The 22,185-nt window shown below is 29.9% G+C and overlaps 1 protein-coding gene and 1 long non-coding RNA gene across 3 annotated transcripts in view; both read right to left on the bottom strand.

Moving 5' to 3' along the window:
• Window positions 1-14,517: 14,517 nt before the first annotated feature.
• Window positions 14,518-15,832, bottom strand: LOC136082896 (uncharacterized). Of its 2 annotated transcripts, none has more exons than XR_010639815.1 (3): window positions 15,468-15,832; window positions 14,975-15,070; window positions 14,518-14,838 (listed from the first exon to the last, which is right to left on the bottom strand). It is a non-coding gene; the product is annotated as an uncharacterized LOC136082896 (long non-coding RNA). The 2 variants fall into 2 exon arrangements; XR_010639814.1 differs by having other exon boundaries at window positions 14,975-15,066; window positions 15,468-15,830.
• A 1,389-nt stretch (window positions 15,833-17,221) lies between these two features.
• Window positions 17,222-22,185, bottom strand: part of LOC100199343 (growth factor receptor-bound protein 2) — a 33,263-nt gene continuing 28,299 nt past the window's right edge. Inside the window, exons 5-6 of the mRNA XM_065802260.1 lie at window positions 18,214-18,382; window positions 17,222-18,006 (exon numbers count right to left, since the gene is read on the bottom strand). Coding sequence (XP_065658332.1) covers window positions 17,833-18,006; window positions 18,214-18,382 — 343 coding nt within the window. The 3' untranslated portion in view covers window positions 17,222-17,832. The remainder of the gene's footprint in view (window positions 18,007-18,213; window positions 18,383-22,185) is intronic.

Genomic DNA, 22,185 nt, shown 5'->3' with positions numbered 1-22,185 from the left:
AAGCTCGTTCATTGATTTTTATCCAAAGCACTAAAATTTTTCAAATACTTTACCTACAATTTTCCATATTTCATGGAAAAAGACAGATTATTAAATAAAGTAAAGTTAATTAGTTTGGTAAAAAAGTTAAAGAAGGTTAATAAATAAGAAGTGCTATACAAAAAATTGAAGAATTATCTTACACAGCTTTGAAGTTTTGAAAGAGATAAGATACTGTTTTAGAAATCTCTTAGTTGTCCAAACTCTGTCTCGAAGGTTTTTCTAAAAGCAACGCATTTTTTCAATTGCACCAAAGTCCCGTTGTTCATTGCGGACAAGCTGATTGCAGGTAAGCTGTTGAAACTCTTGAATTGTATGCACTATTACATGCTTATTAATCAATTTCATAAACTACCAAAATCTTCTATGTCGATTACCCATGTTTGTTTTCAGACGTCTATTGGTTTTGTTATTGGTTTTGCGATTCAAGCCATAAACACTGAATCCTTCTGGGGTCACTATATTGAATACCTTACAAAATACCTATTAAAAGCAAGTATTTTGCTTTTGATTTTGCCACTGAATTGTGCAATCTCAATAACTCGAGATCCCAAGCAACCAAGATCTTGTTTGCAGAAACGAGCCAAAATGCCACAACTTTTCGTGTCCATTTCTTTACTTGAATTTGGTGGCAGTACTCCCTCTGAAGACCAAGAGTTGCTAACTGCTTGGTGATTGCATTTTTGAAATGAAACATAAGGTCAGGATTTAAAGGAGATCATTAATTAATAACAAACTATGAGAAACTTTGATAACTTGGAAACTGGAAACAAAGTAATAACTTATACCTGCAACCATTCACTAAGCTTTCACTCCAAGTTGTTCTTAAAGCATTCTGTAGTCCTCGTTCAAAATCTGACATAATGGTGGCTGGAGAGAAATCTAAAACTTCTTTTATTTTGGAAAAACAAGCTTGTATAGAGCCTCGGATTTGGATGTTATTAAAGCACATGCAACTGTAAATAAAAATTTTCTACCTGACGTTTTTAGTATATCAATATTATCTTCTAGGTTCTGTCCATTAATTACGTCAACAAAATAGGGGAGGGTGTCTGAACTTTTTTGACAATTGTTGACAAGGGTGAGGAGAAGAGGTTAAGTAAAGTTGACGTCAACAATGTTACTTAATTTTTTTAACTTCATTACTCAACAAAAAAAAATAAGGCTGCGTTTGTAGCGTAGCGTCTTTGTTTAGGGAGGAAGGGGGTGTCAAAAATTGACGTAATTTTAAAGGGAGGGTGGGGTTCTCTGAAAATTTGACAAATTGTTGCCAAGGGTGAGGGGGTGAGGTAAAAATTGCCAAAATTTTGTTGACGTAACTAATGGACAGCCCCCTAAATAAATATATTTTCTTCTAGAACATATATTTTTTCGAATAAGTTAAATGCATACTTTTAAGTACCTAATTATTCCATCAACAAATCACACTTTGGCCAATTTGGCCTTGTTGATGACTAGCATATGCCCAAACAGCAATGCTACGCTGTTCTGTTGTGCAACTGATCCCAAGAAAATGTCTTCATAGCGATGACATTCCTTGTCATTCAGAACTTCAGCAGCTTCTTTTGGTGATTTTGGGTTCGAGGGCTCATTTAGCCTTCTCCTTTTCTGAAGACTTGGGATAGTTTGAGAAAAACTAGTAGATTCAGAAACAACTACAGGAAACTCGCTCACAGTGTTTTAAAAAATTGAGCGCAGGTCTTTAGATGTTGCTTCTGCTTTTTTCTTTATGGTACATTTAGCGAGCAGCACGTCAAAGTCTCTTGAAGTCCAACTGTGACAAGTTGTAACCTGAAGTTTATCTTCACGAATAAAGGCTCTGCTTTTGCAGTTCATTGTTGTAAAAAAATGACACTTAAGATGTATTTTGTCTTCATAAAGTTTATCTTTGGTGTATCTAAAATCACCAGACCAAAAACTTTTGAGTTTTATCTTTCTCCTTCTGTTTTATTATAATTTTTTGATAAGTTCTCTAACGACATTTCGGAATATGAGTTTCTTAAAAGTTTCTAAAATTTCAAGTTTTAAATCGAATTGAATTTTATTGCGCGTGCGAATTAAACTGTTCAATTAAACTGCTATTCTCCATTGTCGATAATGCTAACTTCTTGTAAAGTTGATGCGATGTTTAGGTGAAAGGTTAGGAAATATTAATCGAACTCTTAAACAAGTTTCTTATTGAAAAGTGACTTTGTATTAAAAGTTTCTGAAGATTTTCTCCTAGTACTAGTTTTTTATAAATAAAAAAAAGTGTGATTAGAAAATCATATTTTCGATGTTAATCATTAAAATGAGTTTTCGATCTTAATCAGTTTTTATTGTTTTCGATATTGTTCTGCATTTGTGAGTTGTGATATAAAAACTTTTCGATATTAATCTGAAAATCACATTTTCGATCTTAATCATAAAATTGAGTTTCGGTTAGTTATTTTTCAATACTAATCATTGTTTCAATCAGTTAATTTTCGACACTAATCCGCTTTCCCCTTAGCCAAACACCCTAACTTGTTCCCTTTAAGGTAAAGTACGCTGTTCCCTTTAAGTACGCTGATATCCTTAATGAAAGTTAACATAATGCAAGAAGTAATATTAAAAGACACAGCTTAAATGAATATTTTTTATGGCTCTATTCCTAACATATCAGCATTATTCAGTTATGCGGTTTGAATTTAAGTTGAATGTTTGTAATTATAATTAAGTTTCTAGTATTCAAACATTAATGCAAAGACAAATATACAAAACATTTATCTAAAGCACAATAAAGTAAATGATAGATAAGATAAAAGTCATTTGATGGTGGATTGACAAGATATTTTTTCGCGCAATTTAAATGAGCAGTTATTAAAGTGCATGTAAGTTGTAAAAATGTACCCGGGAGTTGCGTGACGTAAGTTGCGATTATCAATGATAAGAAAATTCTCAATAAAAAGCCTTAATAAATATATATGTTATTAAAAAGCCTTAATAAATATATATGTAATTAAAGGAAGCTAATAAATATATATGTAATTAAATTGATTGGTTCGTAATGTGGTGTTTGGAGAGCATATAATAGAAAATGTAAAGAAATCCCAAAATATCCCCTAGTAGAAAATACTGCATGTAATCAGCGAGGAAGAGGGATATCACAAAATTAAAGATATTCAAAGTTGGAACTCTCATTGGACTCATTGTTCGATATAACTTAGAGGGAATTCTTTAGTTAGGTGAATTTTAGTTTACAAACAGCAAAGTTTGATGTTTAACTTATTTGAATTTAGTTTTAAAACGACACCTTCTTAACATATATTTTTCATTCTGGTTTTAAAATAAAATTTAGTTTACAAACGGCGTAATGAATTTAATTCACAGACAGCGGGAATTCACATACATTTGACAGTATATTTTAATAATACTTTCATCTAAAAATAGCTTAGTATTTAGTTAAGTAGAAATTTAAACAACTGAATTCACAACTAAAACCATTGAACGTACAATAAAACAATTAAATAAGAGTTTACGAATGCAATCAAAAGTACTGCGTTTAAATTCAGATGGCAACCTGTTGGCAAAAGGTTCTGATTGCTGACACCTTACACAGCAACAAGATCAGCAGAAAAGTATTAGAGAACACACAGGAATAAATATTTTTAGCAACGGTAAAAAAGTTGCACAACTTTTGCTTTAAAGCGGTTGACATTGATAGAACTGACAACTTTAGGAGTCCATTCGAAGAGTGAGCAACGCAGTTATTGAAGAAATTATAGCAAACAAGGCAGTTGTTGTCCATTTCACTATGACAGCGCTTGCGATGACCGTAGCTTGGTGGGATATTTGGTGGATTAATATGCCAGCTTACAAAAAGAGTCAATATTATTTTCGATTTGTATTTTTGTATTATGTTGCCGCGTAAACTTCTAGTGAGCAGAGAGCTGAGGCCAAATTTGATGTAATCGAAGCGCTTTATTTTGTGCGGTACTTTGGTTGCATTCTATGACTTTTATATCTTTTTCAAAATGCGGGTGCGCCGAGCAGCTTCTGCAAACTCAAGATGTGGGCGTATATAGGTGCTGTAAATTTTTTCCCATAATTTGGTGCCTCTGCTGATAAATGTGTTTTTCAAGATTTCAAGGACTTTTTTAGCCTCGGCAGAGGCTATTTTTGCTTACCTCACATGCTTTAAGTCGTTAGGGATTTGAATGCCTTGATTTTTTTTTGGATGTTGACGACTTGAGTTCTGTTTCTAGTGACGCTGCCGTTAGCGTCGAGCTAATTTACCATGTAAACGATTGGGAAAGCGTTGTATTTGCTGAAATGCATAACCTTACACTTCTTGATGTTGAGCCATCAAACGAAAAGTTTGAATCCAGGTGACAATGCTATCTATATCGGATTTCAGACGAGCTTTGTCTTCAGCGGTTTTGACAACGCTCAGGATTTTAGTGTCGTCATCATACATTTTACACAAATTTCAAAATTAAATAAAATAAAAATTTAAATAATGTTTATGAGAATCTTTATAAATTCAACAGTTGATATTTTACAAACTGTGATGAAAATCAGAATAATTAAAGTTAATTCGATTCCACAATTATTTTAGTGTCGTCATCATACATTTTACATAAATTTTAAAATTAAATAAAATAAAAATTTAAATAATGTTTATGAGAATCTTTATAAATTCAAAAGTTGATTTTTACAAACTGTGATGAAAATCAGAATAATTAAAGTTAATTCGATTAAAGTATTTTTTCTTTTAGCTTGATTTTGAAAGTTTTTTGCAATCAATTGCAAAATGTGAAAGATTAATTTAAAAATTAATTTGTTATTTTAGTAATTTTATCTTGGTGTCTCTTGCAACTCCACCGGCCTTTAATACCTAAAGCATACTTCTGTGTCAACGTAACTTTAGTTTTTTGCTCATATTAATTTAATCAAAATTGGATCTTATGAAAGTGAAAAAGGAATTAGGTCACAAGGCCTACAATGAGTAGATGCAAAAAAAGATTTCTGTCTCAAGTCTGTAACATGCATTGTATACTAACAAGATTTAACGAAGGGCAGTGCATGGGGAGTAATCAGTCAAAGAATTGAACAGCTCAATATTTGCCTGCAAACCATTTTGCTGGCTGCGTGGTTACAAAAATTTTTCTTAAAATCATGAATATCCAATCCAAGTTCTTCATTAATCATAGTATTCATGATTGAGGCAGCAACATGGGTTTTCAAGGAAATGAATGACAAGAAACGTTAAACTGGAATGCCATACGGGAGAACGTTGCGAACCACGAAATAAGCTGTATGGACGTTATGTTTTAAAATTCACCAAACTTATCACACAAACTGTACATAGAATAGTAGTTCATGGTTAGTCTTTTATAAGCTATTTTAAATATACTGGTATGAAGCGTCATTTTTTTTTCTAGGTACCCCAAGAAGTCCTTGCGGTCTTATTACCGCCCGCCGCGGAAAGATCATTTAATAGGAAGTTCACGCCTCCTTCCCAAACAATGTCGCAAAACCTGCCCAGAGGTGGGGTTTGAACCACCGATCTTACGTGGCTGATGCAAGTATCATTGGTAAAGAAGGAGGTGTGAAGTTAAATACTATACTGTGGTGTTCAGTAATAAGATCATAAAGACTTCTTGGAGCACCTAAATAACTAAAATTTTAACAATTTTCTAAAAAAGACAATCATTTCAAATTTTTCTTGCTGTTTTTTTTTTACTTATAAATTTAACAAAATAGTTGAATAAATTTTAACAAGAGACTAGCACCTCTAGAAAGTAAAAAAGAAAGGCCTAAATCATAAACTATAGATATCATACTGATGAACTGCGTTGAATTTTTAATGAATGTCTATATTTATAGCCACACGTTATTAAAAACATTTATTTACATCAGGAGCCGTATTCACATCTCTCCTTTAAACTAACAGAGAATTTGAGTATCCGTTAAGGAAAAAACTCTGAACGGCCTGTTTTAAAACTGAGGAAAGTAAATGGTATTCTAATCCTTCTGTTTATAACCCGCTCCGATAATTTTTTCAGTTAAAATTTCTCCGTTAGCCAGCTCCGTTAACTAGTTAACGGAGCTGGCTAACGGAGAAATTTTAACTAATGATGTTTGTTGCTAAGTAATACTTTAAATTCAACTAAAACACGTTAAAAAACAAAAATTCAAAGATATCGTATCTACACTTAGAACGCTAACATTTAGTTTCATTTTTTTTAAATTTATGTTTTTTTTTAATTTATATATTTTTTAATTTATGTTAATTTATGTTATTATTAATGTTCAATTATGTTTTTTTAATTTATGCCACTCTTATGTTGCGCTTATGCCACTCTTAAGGACACATTTTCTTATAACTCTATTTTTGCCAACGGATCAAAATATTAAAACCGAGTAGTTTTATTGTGACACTTTTCAAGAAATCGCTATCTTCTCTATTGCACCAAAATGGATGTTTTATTTTCCTAGTATTTAAACTGTACATTAATTCCAAAATGAGTTATGTAACTGTGAGACTTGTACTGTGCTCTTCACTGTGTTCACTGTGTACCTTGTACTGTGTTCTTTACTGTGTTCACTGTGTACCTTGTACTGTGTTCTTTCTTGTACTGTGGACCTTGTACTGTGTTCTTTCAAGATATTGACAACTAATTGTTCTAAAATTATTTTACTTTTAAAAAAAACTTTTCTTAGGCAAAAACGAGTTTTAATTAGGAAACATACAAAAAATGTTATTCAATCTTTTAATTATAATATTTTATTTAACTTTAATTATAATATTAAAAACCAAAAAAAAAAAAAATATTTCAAAAATATTGAAAAACAACTCTTAAATAATATTTAATATAAAGTTTTACACACAAAAATCATAAATATATTTTGTAGAAAATTGTGTGCCCAAATGAAAAGAAAAATGCCCGAATTCTTCTAATTATGCTTGGTATGGTTTCAACAAAGAAAGTTTAATGTAACCTCTACAAGTTTTTGTCTTAAAGCACATAGAAAGCTTTATTGCCCACCCAATCCATGTTTTGTTGCTACAGTCTTGTAATATAAGACTGTGTACATATCATACAATGATATGATACAGTCATACAGTGCATGATTATGTATAAAACTTGGATTGACAAGGCAAAAATAAATTAGAAATATCAAAACTGTTACTTTTAAGTAGCACTTGATATATTTAACTAAATATTTATCTTTTTAAGATCATCGTTTTGTAAAATATTTATTAGAGGGGGGTAGGCAAAAACCTATGCTGCTACCTTGTCCGCAGCATATAAATTTTACCATGTGCTTTACGACTAATTAATTTTAAAAATATATACGAGTAATTAATTTAAAAAAAAAGAACACTCTTTTTGAACAGATGTCTTTACTAAAATTGTTTGAACTAAATATATATAAAGTTCTAAGTCTTATGTATAATAGTAAAATGCAAAAAACTCCTTCAATTTTTTGTTTATAAAGACTATAGTCTTTATAAACAAAAGCCAGAGTATAAATATCTGTTGCGCACAAATAGTACCATTTTAGAGCCTTCATGCAAAACTAAGCTTGAGCAATTTAAAATTACTTATCGTGCACCTCATATCTGGAATAACTTTTTATTACTTAACCAAAATATTATTAACCTTGAAAACTTAAATGGCTTTAAAAAAACTATTAAAAAGAGTATTTTAAAGTATAAAAATTTACTTACTGATTTTTTCTAAATTTGTTCACTGCTAGCTTCTTATATAAACTCTTATTTTTTAATATACTTTAATATATATTTCAAACATTGCGTTAGCAATAAACGTGTTAATATTAAGAAAAAGTAACGATATATGTTTGTATAATTGTTATCTTACATTCTAATACAATTATAATGTAACAATTTAACGTAAAAATTTTGTAAATATTTTTATTTTTCTATACGTATATATATATATATATATATATATATATATATATATATATATATATATATATATATATATATATATATATATATACATATATATATATATATTTACATATATATATATATATATATATATATATATATATATATATATATATATATATATATATATATATATATATATATATATATATATATATATATATATATATATATATATATATATATATATATATATGTATGACAATGTAAAGCGGTTTTTGATGATAAGACCTTTTGGTCTTCTGCAAGTTTCCCGCGTTCTTCTTACAGTTTATATTACAGAGGTTTGTTTATTATTTATGTTTGTGATTTTTATATTTATATGTATATTCAATCTTAACGAATCTTTATCATGTAATCACGAAAATTTATACTGTGGAACAAAAATAAATAAAAAAAATAAATAATAAAATGCTTTTTATGAAATACCCCTTAGCACGTGCCTGTTATAAAGTTAATACTGTTAATTGTTTTATAAAACTCACATTCATGCTAAAAAAAATTTATTAATTAAACTAAATAGAAACTTGCAAAAACAAAAAATGTTTTAAAGAAAAGATTTTAACTTTTTATTTATTAATATCCAAGAGTTTTTAAATCAGCAACAGTTAAGATATAACAGTTAAGTTATATGAATATGTATATGTATATATATATATATAAATATATATATATATATATATATATATATATATATATATATATATATATATATATATATATATATATATATATATATATATATATATATCTTATATGCTGATGATATTGTCATGTGCACAATAACCATTTCCAAAATTTACTTGACTTATACTCTAGTCGTGCTTTGAATTGTGATATAATTTTAATTAATGGCATCAACAAACAATGTTTCAAAAAAAGATTTGTGTTCTTGATTACAAACTCTTGTTTTACATAATCCAACATGGCTGTTACATACGTAACACAATAAAATACTTAGGAAATTTGATAATAAATGATATAAGAAGAACCATATTTTAAAACAACTACATTTTATATTTGCTGAAACTAACTTTATTCTTAGAAAGTTTACCTTTAGACTTTATCTTATTAGCCAAATTAGCTAATAAGATAAACGTTATCACATGGTCATCAGTTACTGTAATTTTTTTAAAAAGAATCGCTTAACTGAAAAGTGTTTAACTGAATTTAAAATATCTATTATGGACCAGTACTCCCAAGTCATTAGTGAAAAAAGGTGCTTATTTACTTCTTGTGGTGATTTGTTAGTAAAAATACTTCATTATTCAAGTTATTTTTTTAGTCCTAAAATAATAAACGTATCTTTATTATTTTAGGACTAAAAAAATAACTTATATATGTATGTATATATATATGTATATATATATATATAATATATATATATATATATATATATATATATATATATATATTTATATATATTTATATATATATATATATATATATATATATATATATATATATATATATATATATATATATATATATATATATATATATATACAACTAAATTGACTGTGAATTTGGCACGGGGCAGCAACTTTTTCCTTCATTTTTCCTTTTTTAATAAAGCTGTATACTATAAAGATTAGCAAGCAAAACTAATAAGCAAATATATATATATATATATATATATATATATATATATATATATATATATATATATATATATATATATATATATATATATATATTTGCTTATTAGTTCAGGTCAGGTTATCCTGCTCAGGTCAGGTTATCCTGCTACTGGTAACATGTAACCCAGTACAATCTGCTTCACGCCCTACTGCCTTGTAAGATACGCCTTTTTAGGCAAAGGCTAGGAGATGCCAACTCCAACTTAAAACATCCCCCGCCTTAGGGCTCTTGCTTGAGTAAAGGCTAGAGATGGTGTCTCGATAAAAATACTCATCTTAGGCAGATGTTAAATGCATCCAGCTACTGTCTTGTAGAAGGCCTCCTAGGCAAAGTCTTAAGGGGTAAACTGATTCTATCTGTTTACCAGTCTCGCACCCCTTCTTCATCTATTAGACTGGCGCAGATGTATTTTTAATACAATGTTTCCAGTTTAGGATGTTGAATGCTAGACCTTCTCGACTCAATGCATGGGTTTTGCTTGTGTCTCTTTTATGACTAGGCAACTCATTCTATTATCTATTATTCTATTATAGTTTTATAGTTCTGAGGTCGGCTGGTAGTCAGGTTTCCCAAACTCTGTGGTAGCTCTCAGAGAGGCTAATTCCATCAAGAGCTGAAAGGGATCAAAGTGTTAACAGTGCCATGTTGCGCATGGACGGTGTCCCTGTTTGTGCTTTTGGTGTGCATTGCGGAGGCCACATTTGGAGCCCTTTGTTACGGCTTAGGGTTTATTAGTAGTAATGAAGCAATTGTTTGGGTTATTAAACAGTGTTCTGAGTTCTATCTATGCTTTGAGTCAAGTTCTTCATTCTAATTTAAAAATGAACAAAGTACTAAAAACTATAAAACACAAAAAACCATCATCATCACCAAGTTCTCTAAACCTATCATTCACTAATATTCGTGGTCTTCGAAGTAACTTTTCTTCTGTTGAGTCTTATCTCTTGCAAAGTTCACTAGACTTACTTGCTCTTTGTGAGACTAATTTGAGTTCAGCTGTCTCATCTTGCGATTTTAGTGTTGGTGGTTATCTTCCTTTAATTCGTAAAGACTCCAATAGTCACATGCTTGGCCTGGGCTTTTACATTCGTAGGAATTCACCCATTTGTTGTGAAACTAGGTTTGAATCCACAGACTATTCATTTATGTGCTTTCGTTTAGCACCACTTCACCATATCGCCTTTCTATTCGTTCTATATCGCTCTCCTTCATCTAAAGACTGCACTCTTTTTGATGTTATTTCTGATCATATTGACCAAGTCCTCTCTCTTTATCCATCAGCTAATATAGTTGTTGTCGGTGACTTTGATGCTCACCACTTTGAATAGTTTGGCTCTAGTGTCAGTGATTTTGCAGGCATTAAAGCCCACAACTTTTGCCTTTCTCAATCCCTAACTCAAATAGTCAACTTTCCAACTTGCTTTCCAGACAGCCCGAATCATTTATCTTCTCTACTCGACTTATGTCTTGTTTCTGATCCTAGTTAGTGCTCAGTTTCTCCACATTTACCCTTAGGTGCTTCTGATCACAGTTTGGTGTCTCTAAAACTACAATCTCATTCTTCTTCATCACCTGAATCAAAAATCATCACCACAAAAACACGCGTGCAGAACAATTTTTGGAGCTGATAGAATTGTACTTTGTGAGCTTCTTCTGCGTATACTTGGGGCATTAAATATATATAAAATCAACTTACTAACTAACAAAGTTTTAATGTTTATGTATAAAATAAATATAGGATTATCTCCTGAAATATTTTAATCCTATTTTGACAAAATAGTTTATAAATATTTAACAAAATTTTCAAATAAAAACTTTGTTGTCCCGAAATATAATTCAAAACTAACTTCATATTCAGTTCTTTATCGTGGACATTACTTGTGGAAAATGTTTCCCAAGATTGTAAATACACATAAAACTATAGAGCAGTTTAAAAATGAATCAAAACAGGCATTCTTACTTATGGATTTTAATATATCCGATTTTAAATGTTTGTTTTTTTCAAATTAAAACTCAAATACAAAAAAATAATTAATGCAAAAATTATGTCTCTGAATGTATCAACATTTATTTATTTTTACCTTAATTATGGTATTACCTCTATGGCGTTTGTCAATTTATTTACGTAATTTCTATGAAGTATACTAATTTATTTATGTTATTTCTATGGTGTATGTTAATTTATTTACTTTTTATTTTTAAATTTTAATTAAAAATAAAAAGTAAATAAATTAACATACACCAAATTAGAAAAAATAAATAAGATAATATCTTATTTATTTTTTCTAATTCTTTTGATCTTACTCTTTCCTTAAATTTTGATTCTTTAAAACTTCCTTTCAAGTACAACGAATTGTTATCTATTTTATTTTATATTTTTTGAATAAATAGTTTGTTAACTATAGATATTTAAATATTACGGTTTTTGTAAATATATGAGAATCGGGCTCGGTGATAAGACTAAATAAGTCTCCTTTATGTCCCGCCAATATTTATTTTTATTTATATGCTTCGAAATTGTATATATTATTAAACGGTAAAATAAACAATAAACAAAAAAAAATTGTTTTAGTAGTACTCAAATCTTTAAAGACAATGTCGATAAAGTTGGTTTATGTCCAATATGTTTTGGAAAGTTAAGTTTTAATCATAATATTGAAAAAAAAAAAAACGATTGTCACATCTTTTTATACTAACTTGCTGTACCTGTGAATGGAAACACGAGTTTTGTACCTCAAAAAAGTTTCAAGTTTTAACAAAAACAATGGTAGTAAGGGGTATGACATTAACTATCGCTCTGTTTTAGCATTTCGTGAAATTGGAAAAGGTCATTTAGCTATCAAACGTTTTAGTTATTGAATGAACATGCCTCAACCAAAGTCTTTAAATGTTACAACGTTATAAATGAAAAACTCAACAGATCTTATGTTTCAGAGTCTGAAAAATCAATGAAAAAAGCAGCAGAAGAATGTTTAGTAAATGATATTTCTTCTATAAAAAATGTCACTGCAAGTTTTGATGGATCATGGCAGCGTCGTGGATTCAGCTTCATGAATGGAGTCGTTACTTCTATTTCAAACGGTAAGTGTATAGATGTTGAGACATTAAAACAAAGTTGTAAACAGTGCCAATATTGGAAATGCAAAAAAGGCACTTCTGAATATGACTGTTGGAAAGCAGAGCACAATGCTCTATTAATCATAAAGGAAGTTCTTGTTCAATGGAAACTGCTGGTATACTAAAACTCTTTCAAAGATCCATTACTACAAGAAAACTTAGATATTTATTTTATCTGGGTGATGGCGACAGTGAATCATTTCTTGAAGTTGTTAAAAATAACCCTTATCTTGGATTAACAATAAAGAAACAAGAATGAGTTGGCCATGTCCAGAAAAGAATGGGAACACGTTTACGTCCGATAAAAGTTTCTTTCAAAGGGAAGATACTTTTTGACGGAAAAATAATATCAAGAAAAAATCGTCTTACCAATCAAATCATAAACACACTTCAAAACTAATATGGTTGTGGTATTAGAGCTAATAAAGGAAACTTATGTAGCATGAAAAAGGCATTAGCTGCAATTATTTAACACTGTTCAGAAAATGCTTCGCCTGAAGAATGTCGTAAGTATTGTCCATGGAATTCATGGTGTAAATACAAGACTGCCATTGAAAATAAAAATAATCAATATAAAAGTAAAGTCAATATTCCTGCTGCTATTGAAGATGAAATCAAAAATATTTTTAGTGATAAAGATTTAGGCAATGATACATTACTTGAAGCTTGTCTTGCTGGTGAAACACAAAACGTTAATGAAGCTTTGCATATTTTGATGTGGAAACAGTGCCCCAAACAGGTTTTTGTAGGAAAATCATTAATTGATATAGCCGTAGCATCGCGGTGCTATGTTTCAATGAAGATGGTTATGGTTTGTTAAGTGTTTATCATAGTTTTGGTTTACAACCTGGTCAATTTTGTATATACGCCTTACATAAATGTGATATAGGACGCATAAAAAGTTCTAAAAAAAAAGTCAAGTGATATTGTTAAAAAACGAACAAAAAAGCTCAGAGCAATAAAAAAGAGTTTTGATGATAAACACGGCTGTTTCAAACCGAGCTTAACGGCTTCTTGTTATTTTTTGAAAATATTGACTTAAGGGGTGTTACTAAAACTTCTATAACTTTTAAAATATTAAAGATAATTTTGTTTTGTAAAAAGAATAAAAACACCAATAAAATGTTTCATCTTACGACATTTAATGCATTAGTAAAAAAACTTCTTTAAGCTTAAAAAAAACGCGACAAATGATGACGTTGGCTGAATTCAAGTAATTTGATGTTACTTTTATCAAAAAAAAATCAGAAAAATTTATTTCTGGTAGTTATTCTCAAATATACCCATTGTTTGACCATTATAAAAACAAAAAAACCTTACTTAATTATTTAAGGATAGCTAAAACAGACTTTATCGAGGTCCGAAAGCAAACCGCACTTTTCGCAAAGTTATGAAAAATGTAGTTAAAAGGGGGATTAGCTGTTAAAAGAGTACATTTTTAAACCTAGAAGTTCTTGTTTTAGAAACTTATTTTCCTAAGCCATTAAGTTCATTGCATTGCAAAATAAAGCCAGATTTCGATTTTGGAATATTTAGTCAAAACATTTAAAGCTTAAGCATTTATTTTTTTCTGTGCATACAGTTCTAACAATATGGTGTTAAGTTGTTAATAAATAAACACTCACCAAGTCTAATAAAATAATTCATGACCAAATTTGAGTTTAAGTTTTTGAATTAACCTCGCATTTGGTAGTAGAATTATTTTATAGCACTTGAATCTATAGTCTCTTCTCTTAGTAAATAAAGTGTTTGAATATACAAATAGCTAATTGACATCTTTTGAAAATTTGTTTTTATTCCCATTAAAAACTGTTTTATAATCAGTTGGTTTACTGATAGGTTCTTTAAGTAGTAAACTATCTTTGTACATCCAATTGATATCAGATTCATACTCATGCTAAACCAGAAAAACAATTGCTCCACTCAAAATTTTGATAACGTTTACAAATTCTTAATTTATTGAACTAAATTTTTACACCAACTTGATATGAGATTTATATTCCATTCTTTAACCAGCGAGGAGGTATGTAGAGCAGAGGTACTGCAAAGGTAGAACTAACTTCTGGTGATAAACATCGAATGGATATGTAATATATCTATAAAAAAATGTTACATATAATGAAGGACAATACATTTTTTAAATTAAATACACAAACATACAAGATCATACCCAACCAACATACCAGTTGCTCTGATCACAAGTTAATATATAAAAGCTAGATTTTTAAATACATTTGATGCAAGACTAGTATTCCATTCTTTAACCTGAGCGAAGGTATTGCATAGGTATAAATAACTTCTGAAGATAGGAACAGAATGGGCACCTACCTACCTTGCATTTTAAATTTTTCTATTTGCTCCATATTTGTTTTATTTTCAGAAGGTAATTGATCAATTTGATTCAGTAGCTCCTGAATGTTATTTAAAGTGAAAAAGTCATCTGCATCTGCTGATTTTTTTTTTTTTGGGTGGAGCTTGCGACAGTTGCATTTTAAAAAATTCTTCGTTTTTTATAGCTTTAAAATTTTTTTTATATTTCTTTTTTTGGCGTGTTAACATTTTATCAAACTCGTCATTACTAGGCATATCAAAATCAATTCGCAAAAGAAAACTCATAAAACTAAATAAATCACCTCTTATTTCAAAGACAGTCATTAAAATGGAAATGACATTGTTACTGATCTTATCTGTCCTAATTAATCGATTATCAAAAGGAAAGTTACACCTATCTTCCCAACCATTTTTCCATCCAATATGTTGTTTTAGAATTTCCCTCTCAGTTGAATACATTGTTATCAAAATAATATTGACTTATTAATAAATATAATAAAAACAAATAAAATAATATTAATTAACAAATATATGCACTAGATAAAAGTGGATTTAACAACTTATCTGATATTAGTTTGATAATCCAAAGAGAAAAATTCCGCGTAACTTTGTTTACTTTTATACTTCAAAAATTGACTCGCCGAAACAGTTTTTTGGAGAATATTCGTTAATAAATAGTTTGGGACGTAACGCATAAAGGTTACGTCATCGCAAAAAAAACGTCAACACAAATGTACGCCTAAAACTAACAAGATTAGTTGTAAAACATGATATTTTTGAAAACATATTTCATAACATAGCTGAGGGCACGTAAAACAATTTTTTTATTTTCATTTGCATAAAAGGTTGAAATTTCATTAACTTACGTCATCCATCAAAAAAGTTACGTTTTGCATTTAAAAACGATCAATTAAAAAATATAAATGCTATAAAAACAGTCTTTTTGTAAAAAATTCTCTAGGATGACGCAGGAATCTGATAGAATTGACATTTAGGGTTAAGTGTTCCAAATTTCAAATATCAAGCTCAAAGCTATGTTATGAAATCTTAGTTGGCCCAACTCATGTTTTCCGGAAAATATGCGAAAAAGTGGTTCTAAATTATTAAAAATATTTTGGCAATATTTATTTTTATACCAATTAATGTAAATATTTATTTAACAAGGAAAGATAGATCTTTTATATTTTTTTAATTGCAAGATGAAAGCATTTATATAAAAAAGTTACTATTAATTTAAAGTTTGTGAATTTTTATACTTTTTTTTTGATAAACTCATGACGTCACGCTCGTTTTTATATTGAGTGAAACAGCCGTGTAAAAATATTGCTACAGAAGGTGAAACGTATGCTTCTGCAACTTTTTAGACTTTATAGTAATTGTTTAGATTAGTTTTTATTCTTTTAATGAGTTTTTCTGAGATTCGCATTTTTTCAACTTTGATTCTAAATAACTTAAAATCTGTTTTGTCAAATTTATCAGGATTCATTCGTTACATAGAAGTCTATGATCTGAACTAAAAAAATATTTATTCTTAAGAATGACTAATTTTTGTAATTTTATTTTTGTCAAAATAAATCAAAAAGACATAACTAAAAATCAATATTTTATGATATAATTTTTTTAAGGTATGTACCACTTTAATAGGATTACCTTATGCTGAAAGGTGTCTGCGTCTCAATTTTACTACTTTGGAAACTCGCAGGCGACTTTATACAACAACTTGAAAACGAATTTTTGAGATAATCAATTGGCATAATTCACCAATTCGCAGATTACCTTCCAACGTCCTAATGCGTGAATTCATATTATAATAATGCTCGTCACTATTTTTATACAAATCGTATTGTCAATGATTGGATGCAAAAAGGCTTCGTCAGTTAACGCATATAAGAATAGAATTAACAAGTATTTTTTTTTTTACAGCTGCAAACAGTACATCTTTTACTGAAAATGAGCTGTTTGCAGCATGAAATTTTTGTATAATTAATTTGTTATTTTTTAAAATTATTTAAAAGATTTATTTAAATATATTACTGTTACTATTTCCTCATTTAGTGGCGCATGCCGCACCATTAAAATAAAATTTTTTTAAAATATATTTCACAAAAACACATAATTTTAAAAAATCCTATAATTAAATACAAGAAATGAAATAGCGATAAATATTTATTACAAAAAGAAAATACGTAGCCGTTACAACAAATATTCACAGAAAACATCGTACGGACGTAAAGAAAACATTGTACGAACGTAAACAAAACTTTTATTGTCATAAGTACAAAAATATTTTTTCCAAATATAGAAAAAGTTGTCGGTTACAAATTTCACTCCCCCTTCCTAGAATACCAAGCGAATAAAAACTATTTCAATACAAAACATAAATAGTAATTTACTTTTTTCAATTTTAAAGGAGAACATAAAAATTCAAATGAAGTTCGAAGCAAATACTTAGAAAAGAATTTTTAGAATTTAACAAATAATAAAATTAAAGCAACAATATATTATTAAAATAACAAAAATAAAATACAAATTTTGTAATTATAAGATTATTTTCTTTGTGAAATTTAAACGACTACCGCAATAGAAAACGTACTTTAACAGTTTACAAATATACTTAGAAGAATTATTAAATGAACATTTGTACAGAATGAAAATAATCAAGTTTTAACTATGAAAATACCCGATAAAGTCAAATGAACACGCGTACGCGTAAAAAAAGTAGTAAGCAAGCTCGTGAATATATACAAATAAAAGCTACTTCAACGTGTTGCAATAAGTTGTATATAATTGGCAGGGAACATGCCCTCACGAGAGTTTAATTTACCGTTCCACCAATGCTGATCAGAAGTATCGGTTACTTTGACTAGATCTCCTCGAGAAAACGAAAGCTCGTTTTCTTCTTGAGCAACAAAATCAAATAAGGCTCGACCAACCTGCAAATATTAGAATAAAGATTATAATAAGAAAAATAAGACCAACCTGCAAATATGTAATATAAATAATGCAGTATAAATGCAAAGACTTTATTTTACAAAATTAAAATTTTTTTTTATCTTTGAGCACTACCACCTAGTGTTAACGCTTATAATAACTAATAACTATTAACTACCAAAATGAAACAAAAACAAAAAAAAAATAACCTCATGAGCGTTAGTCATGTCTTTCAAATATATTGTTTGTGATCTACTAACGCTTGCTGCTCTGTGATATTCGACAAGTTGATTTAATGAATTGAACTTTACTACCCAGAGAAAATATTTTCCTGCTCCATCGCGCAGCACTTTGAAATGTTGCACTTGGTTATTAAACCTGTAATCGAAAAATAATATAGGTTAAAAAAAATAAGAATTTAAAAAAAAAATATTCAAAAAATATTCTAAATTAAGAACATCTCGTCAACAAACAGTCAACATAAATGTTTTCTGGCGCGACCTATTCCTTGATTTACAAACGTTTATGATGATAAATACATATACATCAACCTTCGGAATTCTGAAAAATGAGATTGGCAATAAATTGCCGACCTCAAATGTTAGAGGTCGGCATCAGGTCGCCAAATAAATTTTTAAAACAAAGGGGTTACCATAAAACATAAAAACGAGTTCAACGATTTTTTGCTCAAATATTTGTTATTTAACTCAAATATTTTTAGGCCGGCAGTTAGGTCGGCATCGCCGAATGTTGACTTTAATTCAGAGGGCTAATACATACATGCATACATACATATACCAGATACCTTTTCTGCCTATAAGCTAATTTGCAAGTACTAGGTAAAACACAAACTACAAACTGGTATAATGCAAACTTTTTTGCAAACCATAATCCTATTGATAGTTAATGATATGATAGTTAAATTCTATTTTAATATAAGTATGAGTCAACCCTGTCCCAACTAAAACCCTTTGTAAATGTATGTATATTTAACTCAGTCTATTCCCTAGAGTCTAGGTATTTTGCTCTCATTTAACCGGTTTGCATTTTACTAACAATCTACTTTGCAGATCAGGATTAAGTATTTATTGTATTTATCAGCACTAAAGTAATATGTGTTAATTTCGTGAAATGATAAAAATATCATAATTTTTGTTCTTACAAAAGTTGTTCAGGTGATTGAAACATCAGCTGTATGATTAGAAATATCAGCTGCTTCTAGAAAGCTAGAAGATAGAGTGAATGCAATATAAATCGTCAAACCTGTCTGAATCTAAAATTTTAAAACATCATTTTCAATTTTACTCAAATAAAGTGCAAGGGATTTTTTAAAATCAGAGTAAATATCTTTTTTTTAAAAAAAAAGTCCTGCTATATAGCAGGACATGTGACAGGCTGTACTAAATTGAGTGCAATACTTGAATTTTTGATTGAACTTATTCAATAAAAAAGTTTGATAAAAATCAAACTTTTTTATTGAATAAGTCCAAAATAAAACATTATTGATAAAGTCCAAAATAAAACATTAGTATTCTAACGAATGAAGAAATGGATGTAAAAATGAAGTTTTAGTTATAATACTGCTAAACTGCAAGCCATTACAGTTTGTTGCTATTAAAGAGTTTGTGTATTTCCAATAAAATTAAATACAACATTTCTAACCATATATAAGACTTAGTATTTAGGATTTAGTTAACTGTTAACACAATAAATAAACCAAAAATTGGTAAACAAAATTTATTTTATTATTTTGCATTTAAAACTCTAGCTAAATTTTTTTTTATTTCCTATTCGATATAATAGGTGGTCGCATAGCAACTAATAATAGGTGGTTATGTAGTAACTTATAATAAGTAATTAGTTTGAAAGTCCCAACATAATTAGTGGTTTATATATATAGCACATTTATATATATATATATATTTTTTTTTTTTTTTTTTTTTTTTTTCAAACATCTTCGCTTCCAACAAGGCTGCAAGCAGCCACTAATTAAAGTTGGAAGTTACTGTAAGAGAAAAGATGAAGATTGTAGAGCAAGATAACGATTGACGGACGATTTAAAAGATTGCAAATTATATGAATCAGGAAAGCAAGATGAAGGAAGCGAATTCCAAAGAGCTGATGTTCGAGGAAAAAAACTAGACGAATAAGCGTTTTTGGAGCACTTAGGAACAGTCACAGAAAAAGGATGACACTTAATTGAATGACGAGTAACACGAGAATGAATTTTAGTAGATGGCACAAGAGACGCTAGCTCTTTCGAGCAGTGCCCATTATAGTATTTGTAGAAAAGAGAAAGAGAAGCAACATTACGACGATGTGATAATGGTTGGAGGTTGGCTGCAAGAACAGGTCCAACTATGTTTACAATGCGTTTTTGCACCTTGTCTAAAAGAGAAAGGGCATCATTAGAAGATCCGCCCCAGATATGGCAACAGTATTCCATACAAGGCCGGATTTGAGATGTAGAGAGTATTGAGATTGAGAGGTAGAGAATAGAATCCAGAGTAAGAAAGTGGCGAGCTCGATAAAGAGATGCAACCTTAGCAGATGCTAATTTTGCTACTGATTTGATATATGGTTTCCAAGAAAGATTGGAAGTAAGAGTTAATCCTAGAAGATGAAGAGTAGGTGACTCATCGAGTACATCACCATTCATAAATATAGGAAGATCTAAATTATTGCGATAACGATTGGCTGAAAAAAATTGGGTGTTATCTGAATTAAAGTTCACCAGCCACTGTGAACCCCATGCTGTAGCATAAGTGAGATCCTTTTCAAGCTCAAATGCCCCCTCCAGGCAATCAGAGGGTGTTGGTTTCTTATCACAACAAGAATAAATGGTAGTATCATCAGCAAACAATGCCACCTTAGATGTGAGAATATCTGGAAGATCGTTAATGTAAATTAAAAAGAGTATAGGGCCAAGGATAGAACCTTGAGGAACCCCTGAAGTTACAGAATAAGAAGAAGAGTGTTGTCCATCGAGGACAACTTTTATGCTACGATTGGAAAGGAAGGATTCAATGATCTTAAAGATGTTGCCGGATACACCATAAGAAGAAAGCTTATGGAGAAGACCAGCATGCCAAACTTTATCAAACGCTTTTGAAATGTCAAGAGCGATGGCCTTAAGCTCTCCACCTTCATCTAACGCACGATAAAACCTGTCAGTTATTACTGTTAGCAAATCAGCTGTAGAACGAGAAGATCGAAATCCATATTGATGGTCAGAAAGTAAGTTATTAGATTCAAGATGAGAAATTAAGTGTTTGTTAATTAAAGATTCAAAAACCTTGCTTATGATAGGAAGAAGACTTATGGGACGGTAGTTAGACGAATCAGATCGCTCCCCAGAATTTTTGAAGATAGGGATAACAGATGCGGCTTTCCAGCAGGCTGGAAAACAAGACTCTGATAAGCACTTGTTGAATAGTTTTGAGAGTATAGATGACAGCTCTGGAGAACACTTCTGCAAGACAATAACAGGTATGTTGTCTGGGCCACAAGCTGTAGAAGAGTCTAGACAGGAAATCACTTTAGATACAGATGCTGAAGTGATATGAATGTCAAGCAATGGATCAACCTGTTTGTTGGCAATATCAGGTAGAACGCAACTAGTGGAATAAAGAGATGATATTGATGAAAAGTTTTTAGCAAACAGTTCGGCTTTGTCTTTAGGTGAGGTGACAAAGTCTGAACCATACAAGAGAGGTGGAATTATAGATTTGCCCTTATTATTGATATTATTAAATTCTCCAGAAGTCACGAGAGCCTAATTTTTGAGATGAGATACGAGATTTCATGACCTGAGAATAGCGGGTTTTGGCGTTAGACAAAACCTTTTTACAGTTGTTTCTAGCAGTAATGAACAGACGTCTGTTTTCTGGAGAATTGTTTTGCTGATAAATATGGAAGTAACGGTTTCGATTGGCAATCGCAGCAGCACAGTGTGAGGAAAACCATGGAGGAGAGTGAGGCTTGACCTGGAATCGTCGAGAGGGAATAAAAGATTCCATGCCAGCCTGAATCCACGAAGTTATATAAGAAGCACATTTGTCGACAGGAAGTTGAAAGATTTCTACCCAAGGGCCATCACGAAGAAAATCACGGAAAGAATCCCAGTCAGCTTTACTGTAGTTGTAAGAGGTTCGATAATAGGGGGATTCAGGTGATGAAGA

Source organism: Hydra vulgaris, chromosome 08 (genome assembly GCF_038396675.1).
Source record: "Hydra vulgaris chromosome 08, alternate assembly HydraT2T_AEP".
NCBI classification, from domain to species: domain Eukaryota; kingdom Metazoa; phylum Cnidaria; class Hydrozoa; order Anthoathecata; family Hydridae; genus Hydra; species Hydra vulgaris.
The sequence above is the reverse complement of the archived record's forward strand: the minus strand, read 5'-3'. Positions and strand labels throughout refer to the sequence as shown.